At 40.1% G+C, this 8,985-nt stretch overlaps 1 protein-coding gene across 1 annotated transcript; it reads left to right on the top strand.

Annotated features, from left to right (window-relative positions):
- The first annotated feature begins 792 nt into the window (after positions 1-792).
- Positions 793-5,762, top strand: slc34a2a (solute carrier family 34 member 2a). The gene is made up of 9 exons (XM_063219203.1): positions 793-1,077; positions 1,188-1,299; positions 1,818-2,013; positions 2,574-2,666; positions 2,829-2,949; positions 3,252-3,419; positions 3,615-3,731; positions 4,394-4,518; positions 4,726-5,762. The coding sequence occupies exons 1-9, from the start codon at positions 894-896 to the stop codon at positions 5,272-5,274; spliced, it is 1,665 nt and encodes a 554-aa protein (XP_063075273.1). The 5' UTR covers positions 793-893; the 3' UTR covers positions 5,275-5,762.
- Positions 5,763-8,985: the final 3,223 nt, after the last annotated feature.

The following is an 8,985-nucleotide window of genomic DNA, read 5'->3' as shown; positions in this document are numbered from 1 at the left end:
ACTACAACTTCACATGCTTTTAAATGACTTTCAGAGAATGGTACCCAGGCCAGAACTTGAAGATAGCTCTGGGGACATTCAAAAAGACATTCCTAACAGTGAGTCAGTCTCTCTCTCTCTCTCTCTCTCTCTCTCTCTCTCTCTCTCTCTCTCTCTCTCTCTCTCTCTCTCTCTCTTGCATACACGCACACTCTATGACTATGTATGTGAAAACGAGAGGGGAAATTGGCCGCATCATAGATTTTTCCACACTTACATGCTTAAATGACCAGAATGCAGGTCAGTGTTCATTATTCTGTTCTGTATCATGTGATCACCTGTTCATACTCACATACACACACTCATCCATCCACATCTCTCTCTCTCTCTCTCTCTCTCTCTCTCTCTCTCTCTCTCTCTCTCTCTCTCTCTCTCTCCCTCCCTCTCTAATAGTGAGTGAGGACAAGTCTATGCCCATGGAAGCTGCCAGTTCCACAGTGGCACTGGCTGAGTCTGAGCAGGAGCAGGATGACCCATGGAACCTGCCTGAGCTCCAGGACAACGGAGAAAAATGGTCTGGTAAGGTCCAGCTCTGCAATGTCCGAATGTACTAAATATACCGGTACACATTTCTGCACAGGCTTATATTTATGATGCTTTCATTATGTTTCTATCCCACACAGATCTGGATACTAAGGGAAAGATACTGAGGGTTGTACTCACAGTGACGAAACTTATTCTACTGCTTGGTTGCCTGTACATGTTTGTCTGCTCATTGGATGTTCTCAGCTCTGCGTTTCAGCTTGTCGGAGGTAAGTGTAAACAACATATAAGGGTAAAATAAGGGGTGCTTATCCCAAATCCTGTTTATAGACAACCTTTTTTATATGACTTGATGTGTTGGACCTTCTACTATGTGTAAAGTACATTGTTCTGTTGTACATCTACCAACAGGGAGGGCAGCGGGGGACATTTTTCAGGACAATTCGGTGCTCTCCAACCCCTTGGCAGGCCTGGTGATCGGAGTGCTTGTGACCTTACTAGTGCAGAGCTCCAGCACATCATCTTCCATAGTGGTCAGCATGGTTTCGTCACAAAGTGCGTAAACATTTGTTGTCCTGACCACCACACAGCAACAGGCAGCAATTGCATATCAGATGTGTACCCAGAAGAAGATGTGATGTCTGAACTTTCTTCTACCCCTGTAGTTTTCAGTGTGTCTACAGCGATTCCTGTTATAATGGGCACCAACATTGGTACATCTGTTACAAACACCATGGTGGCCATGACCCAGGCTGGGGACAGGAACAAGTTCCGCAGGTACACATGTCGTCCAGTTCTTAGATAATAGACGAGCAGAACACCATGTGGTGTGGTGTCATTAATCACCTACCTCACTCTCAGACTTAATAATAATAATAATAATAATTGTATTTGTATAGCACTGTGTCATACAAGGCATGTAACTCAAAGTGCTTAACAAATGGAAAAAAAAACATTTTTAGAGATAGATTTAAAAGGAGAGGTATAGAGGAGAGGCAGAAAAAGCAGGAAGGCAGAGGAAGAAGAGATAGACAGAGAATGTAGAGTCATAAGGTCAACGTAGGATAGGACCAGGATTCTTAGATGTGTAAGGTCCATAGTGGCTGGGCCTATCATAAGTCATAGATAGTCACACAGAGATTGGGCGCTCAGGTGCGGCCCCTGGTGGCATCAGGGGTGAGGAAAAACTCCCTTTCGCTTGATTCATAGTTTGTAAGGGAGACTTGTTGAATGTTGTATTCATTCTATATGACTTGACACGAGTTAGACTAAATATCACCAAATTGTATTGACAGGGCTTTTGCTGGAGCGACAGTTCATGATTTTTTCAACTGGCTTTCTGTCCTGGTGCTGTTACCGTTGGAGGTTGCCACTGGTTACCTGGACATAGTCACTGGGCTCCTGATCGATTCCTTTCACATACAAAGTGGAGAGGATGCCCCCGAGTTGCTCGGTGTCATCACAGATCCACTCACCACAGCTATCATAGAGGTATGTGTCCATACATTTCACAGTTACAGTCATAGCCTTCACAGCCATAGCCTTAAAGGGACACTGTGCAGGAAATGGTCAAAAAAGGTACTGTAACTATGCTGCTCATTGAAACTGGGCTGCCTATTGCCAAATTTGATCTTTACATGAAAGTTTACTAAGTAATAAACAAATATTTCCTAGTATGATCCAAGTAGAGTCATTTTTGCAGCTAAAAATGGCTATTTTTGGAAATTCAAAATGGCGGACCATGGAGAAGATCCCCCTTTTCATGTATGAAAAGTGCACTTTTTTCAGTCATAATGAATACTTAGAATTTCATGGTGGTGGTAAGTATTCACGAAAAGGTAACATTAGTGAATGGGCAGCATGAATTCTGGAAATAAACAACTAAAAATCTCACACAGTGTCCCTTTAATGCATTCATGCTTCATTTCAAATGCAGGACTACGAAGACTCCAATGTTCATGAGTCCAATGCCGTGTTTACGGTTTTCTTTACACATGTTCTTTTTGTGATTATTTTGAGAAGCATATTCTGTATTTCTATCTTTGATACAGCTGGACGAAAGTGTGATTGGAGGAATAGCTACTGGAGCAGATAACGCAAATAGTTCTCTCATCAAGATTTGGTGTGAAACCTTCACCAATGCAGTAAGTTTCATACAAAAGAAAACATTTGAACATACATGGCATACATTCACCAGAGCAAAGCTGGTGGACAATGAATACTGGGATACGTGTGTTAACACCAGTCTCAGTCTGTCATCTCAGCTGGTTACTAATGGTGTGTCTCCGTGGAATGTGATGTTTCAGACCGAGATGAATGTGACAGTGCCAGCCATAGAGAACTGCACATCTCCCTCTCTCTGCTGGACAGATGGCAATCTGGTTTGGACTCTGACAAATGTGTCACAGACCTTTAACGTTACAAAATGTACGTTATTTCAGATAACTGTGCAATCATTTTAAAACAAATAATCACATTGTCAAAATTGTTGGTTTTCTAATTGTACTGTTTGGTAGAGAGATCTAATTGTACTGAGGAGAGAGAACCTGATGAAGAGAGAACAAATTGACACATTTCGATAAAATGTTTGTAATAATTTGATAAAATATTTTAAATGATTAAATAATATAAAAGTTTTTTACTCTCTTCACAACACAAATATCTTTACTGTTGACTCTTAATCTGCCTTTGAGGTAATGGTGACATTTATGTATGTATCATTTCCGTAGGTAATCACCTGTTTGTGGGTACCAGTCTCTCTGACCTGGAGGTGGGCCTGATACTATTGGCTCTTTCTCTGCTGGTACTCTGTTCCTGCCTCGTCATCATCGTCAAGCTGCTAAACTCCATGTTGAAGGGCCAGGTGGCAATTGTCATCAATAAGGTCCTAAACACAGGTGAGAGATTGTACTCAAATCGGTTGAAAAATATGTCTATTCAGATGTCTAATAGATAAATGCCTCATACAACTGATGAATAAATTTGGATACTTTGCAACCGTGCAGTGGATGAGAATTGAGGACATTATAAAACCTATTGAGGTTTCGTTGCACCGTTTGAGCCAACTCTTGTGTGTATCCATCTTTCTACAGACTTCCCATATCCCTTCGGATGGCTGACAGGGTACATTGCCATCGTAGTCGGAGCAGGAATGACCTTCATCGTTCAGAGCAGCTCGGTCTTCACATCTGCCATCACCCCCCTAGTCGGTCAGTAACAGGCTACATGCTGGACACAGTGCCCGAGTGGTTTGCAAAAATCGTTTAGATCAGGGATGTCAAACTCAGGCCCTGGGGCCAAATTTGGCCCACGGAGCCTTTTTTTTACGGCCCTTGAGATCATTTCAGATGTGTATTACAGTTGGCCCACATACATTTGCTGTGTCACAGGATGTACAGACACATTTGAACTAACAAATATGATGGGAAAGAGTATATGCGAAATTTAACTATGAGTATGAAGTGCATGCATGCACAATTTTAGTCATTTTTTATAAATAATTGTTGAGTTCGTCCCGCAACTTCGTTCCAGATTTTGATTTTGGCCCTCAGTCAATTTGAGTTTGACACCCCTGGTTTAGATGATTTTACTTTATCCTCTACCACACCAACTTGTCTCGTTTTATCTGTACCTTGCCCTCAACATGATGTTCTTCGGTGCCTCATGTGCAGCCAGTCACCATGCCAACCCACAGTAGTTAAGTTTATCTTCCGTTTATTTATGTCAAAGAGGCCTCCTATGTTATCTTGTTAATGAGTGTGTGTCACACTATCTGCTCAAACTGGCAGCACTTATTTCACTGCTGGATAGGCACTTTAGTGCCACAAGATAAGATTTATTGTGTAACTGTGATATTATTTATCCTCTTTAGGAATTGGAGTAATAAGTATCGAGAGAGCTTATCCTCTGTCTTTGGGTTCAAACATTGGTACAACAACGACAGCTCTGTTGGCAGCTTTGGCAAGTCCTAAAGAGACGTTGAAGAACTCATTGCAGGTGAGTCACATATGCATGCTTGCACGCATGCACACACAAATTTGTGTACCAAAAAGCTGTCGCATACCACTTGTTTCCCCACAAGACTGCCTCTCAGGGACTATTGTACCTAACCAATACATGTACATGAATCAACATGAAACCAACTCACCCAAACTAACTGCACTCTCTCTGTCTCTGTCTCTCTCCCTATGTTACTTCTTTCAGATTGCAATGGTGCATTTCCTGTTCAACATCTCAGGCATACTGTTATGGTATCCAATACCCTTCACCCGAGTGCCTATCCGGCTTGCCAAGGCGTTGGGGAACATAACGGCACAGTACCGCTGGTTTGCCGGCCTCTACATTCTCACCTGCTTCTTTCTCATACCGCTGTCCATCTTCAGTCTCTCGCTGGCTGGCTGGCAGGTTCTGGTGGGAGTGCTCGTTCCCATCGTGGTGTTCATCATTTTCGTCATCGTGGTGAATACGCTGCAGTCACGTCGGCCACAGTGGCTGCCGTCATTCCTGCGCTCCTGGGACTCCCTGCCCCTCTGGATGCACTCCTTGGAACCTTGGGACCGCAAAGTCAGCTGGATGCTGGGCCACTGCTGCTGCTGCTGCAAGTGCTGCAGACCGCAGAACCCAGACGACACGCCAGCCTCAGAGCCAGTAAAGGACGGTCACGCTCTGGAGATGTATGGCCCAGGGATGAATGGCAAGGGTGACTCCACCGTGAGCATGCATCCCACCGTCATCAGGGCCACATCTCTGTAAAACAGCAGCAAACGTGTTCTTTCTTGATTATTTATACTGTACTATGCATATAACGACTTAATGTTGTCAATATCACACATTGTTTGTTTGGACTGAATCGTCTTTAATGGAGAATATAACACAATGAAGTGCCTGTGTTAGAGAGCAATACCAAAATGCCATCCAAGCAAAAACCGAGAGTACTCTGAGAGTACGATGGTTAATACAACTATGGGACATTCCTTTGTGGATGTCAGAAGTATATGTTCGAATGTTCATTGCAACATTACAGAATATCATAAATACGTCTGTGCTGGACCTATTGTATGAAAAGCTGAAGAATGAAACATTGACATTGCATTATCAATTTATTTTATAATAGAGGCAATATTTTGTAAATACAGCATTGGAAATAATGAAACCAGGTAAATTTATATACACTGATGTGGGTGTAACTGTGAAGTTTTGTAACTGATAATTTACTGAACATGTATTAATTTAAGGTATTACTGTATGTACCTGCAATATTTGTCAATGCATCATTTCATATTTATTCACTCTTCTGGAAAGAGTGATTCAAATAAAACCTCATTGAACACAACATTTCCATTACCATTTGATTGGTGCACAATGTAAAAAGTGTAGCCCGCTTACATGGTAAAAAATCTAATGTATTTGTTGTGGGGGAAAAAAAATATTTACAATGGACCCCTCAAATTTAGAATTTGAGTAATAGCAAATACAAAAAGAATAACTAACACCACTGCAACTTTGTCCCAGTTAAATATCACAAGGATCCAGCTGGATAATGTTCAGAATAAACTATTGGTACTTTTCTTTACATCAGGACCTGGACGCTCAATATATTTTAAAAGAATGCATTGCACACACTGTGAATGGGTTTGTATAGTTGCCTCTCAAGTCATGAAACCAAAACTATTTACATGGCAACCAGATTATTAACATTTCTTTAAATGCATCCAAACGCTCTTTTTCAAAACGTAACAGCGAGGCAATTTCAAATTCAATTCCAAGCCATTAGCTGATGGTTATACAGGAGGCTGTTAGTCAACACTGATGTTCAGTTAATGAAACAAACAAACAAAAAAACAATTTTTTTAATGCCTGTGTCAAAGATGTTCAGATGAATTGAGCCCATTTATTTGTCCTTTCAACACAATGAATGTGTAAGAGTCTGTTGACGTAAAATGAATAAAGGTTAAGCAACCCTAGCCTAATTATCATCGATGTTCAAATCTCTTCGAGACTTCGTCTGACCAAGAGCATAACAATAAACATTTCCCAAACAGCATGGTTGATCCGCCTCCCTGGGTTTGCTAAGATTGTTTGCTTACCGACAAAGTGGGGTGGCATTGCTCTTGACCTGACTAATTTCAACGCTGAAAGTGTTGCGTTACTAGGAGGGCACAGCCTGGCTAAAGCAACCCTACCCAAAAATGTAAATGTCATTGTGTACATTGGTGCATGAAATATCGAAATAAGGACCAATAAGAACCTGGGCCAATGATGTGAAACATAAGAAACAGCAGATGTTCTCACAGGAATGCAGCAAATTTCACCTGCAGGATAGAATGATTCACAAAGTTGTATTGTCATATTTTTCATAATTTGTTTCATATCACTGCACAGCGCTGTGATTTTACAATTGTTGATATCTGTAATTTTACATGGTACACCAACATAACGGTGATGAAGTAGCCAAGTAACCTCATGATTTCTAAAATTCAAACAATAGAAATAACATTTATAGCGTTTCTATAAATAATTTGAACACATCGTAATGATTGACATGAGGGTTTTGCAGCACCACGTGCCTCCCCGGGGACAGTCGGTGCTGCTGTCATTGATCTGGATATTGATGAACAATCACGTGTTCACAGTCCTCCTCCTGACCATCATGTGGTGCATGTCAATAGCAGAGAGACTGGAAGTTTGCTTTTAACCCTTTACTCTGCTGACAACACTGACAATAGGCATCCGACAAGTCTGACAGATTGTCCACTGATGTGTCTAATTAAACACACAATATTCATGACAACCCTAACCAGTTTTCATGACCACTGGACTAACAATAAAAAAACACTTTTCCTTGAATAATAAACAAAACAAGACTGTTGATTAATAGAACTGTACTACTATCTTATCTTTATGGTCGTTATCTGACTTACACTAAAAAGGAGCTGTGTCCAAAGTATTAGAAGGATGGGCAGGGGGCAACTGCTAGCCAATTTCAGCTTGCAACACATAGGCCTATATATGCCTTGATGTACATGAAAATCAATAGGGTACTGTACACTCAGGCAATAAACAGTTATGAGTAAGCTATGCCCAGTTATAATATGGTTTGGTTATTATAAAATACACCTGCTAGACGGTACAGAAGACAAGACCAAGAACATTGGCATGTTCTCAGAAGTCAATCAATATTCTCTGTGGACTTTGAATGCATTGCAGTTATGGTGTGGTGTATGAACATGTAAAAGTATGCATGTACATGTAGGCCTGTACACTTTTGATTTTGAAATATGATCTATGATATGTGAAATTGTTTCACATTATTTTATAAAGTATTATTTAGCAAATAATCAGCTGTGACTAATTTATATTACCAAATTGTATAATTAATCCATAAATAATGTGACTTATGTTCAAAAGTACATAATGCATCATCAAAAAGATAATATCTAGTAATTTATTTAAGAATTAACACTGCTTTTGTAATGTAGGCCTATTATCACTCAGAACCACTCTGGTTTGGGTTTTTGATGACCTTTCATCGTCGGCCTATAGGTTTTTAACATTCTTCCTTTTCTCCTGTTTGCATGTCATTCCTTTCCATTTCACAACACAATATTGGTGGGCAGGCCATGCAGGTCAAGGACGAAGGGGAGGTCAGATCTTACTGATAGGAGATTTTCTCAAAAACATCTTAAAACATTATCTGTCGAGCACCCCTTATAGCCATCAAGTCAAGTCAAGTCAGGTCAAGTCAAATAAAAAATGTATTGCAAAATCACAATCAGATTAGAATTATGATTAGTTTTCATAGACTACATCATAATGAAACATATGTAATTACATAATCAAGTTCACCATTTGTCATTCTTTACAAAATGTACTGTCCCAAAATAGTAGGCCTATCTCTTTTATTGATATCGACAGCTAAGTAGTGCAGGCTACAGAACAGAACAATTACACCATTAGCAGTAAAGTAGAGCAGTTATTAGCTACAGTGTCCTCAATAGATAGTGAAAAATCCCACAGGTATTCTCATCTCAGGAATCATCTCAGGTATTCTGTTGGTCAAAGGCTACAGTATGTGAGAAGTAATTAAACATAATCTCTATAATCATTTATCACTTCATAATCTTTCCCCTCGACTTTTTTGTTTATCTGATCAACTCACTGACCTATGAAGAACTTTTCATGATCTATGAGTTCCCTGATTATCACATCTCAAACATGATGCAACAACCATAAATCCAATGTTCAAGCTAATTAATGACCCAATTCTCTTCTAATGTTTTCCTAGAAAGCGTGTTCAATTAACCACTTCGTTCAAAGAGTCTCTGGCATTGTCACCTACATTCTAATAATGACGAAGACTTAATATTTTAAAGATTGAAGTTTTACTCATGTATAAAAAACAGTAATCAGGGTGCAGTGTTTTCAAAAACCTTCATCCTTGATAAAGTTTTCCTGACTGACCAC

This window comes from Engraulis encrasicolus, chromosome 16 (assembly GCF_034702125.1).
Source record: "Engraulis encrasicolus isolate BLACKSEA-1 chromosome 16, IST_EnEncr_1.0, whole genome shotgun sequence".
NCBI classification, from domain to species: Eukaryota; Metazoa; Chordata; class Actinopteri; order Clupeiformes; family Engraulidae; genus Engraulis; species Engraulis encrasicolus.
This window is presented reverse-complemented; position numbering and strand designations above follow the sequence as displayed.

What these genes read in the sequence shown, in the direction of transcription:
- slc34a2a (XM_063219203.1), top strand. Translation starts at nt 894, where the DNA reads ATGTGTAAAGTACATTGTTCTGTTGTACATCTACCAACAGGGAGGGCA. An exon ending in TGCCATCACCCCCCTAGTCG is followed by an intron (nt 3,732 to 4,393) that starts GTCAGTAACAGG and finishes TATCCTCTTTAG; the next exon opens with GAATTGGAGTAATAAGTATC. An exon ending in CGTTGAAGAACTCATTGCAG is followed by an intron (nt 4,519 to 4,725) that starts GTGAGTCACATA and finishes TACTTCTTTCAG; the next exon opens with ATTGCAATGGTGCATTTCCT.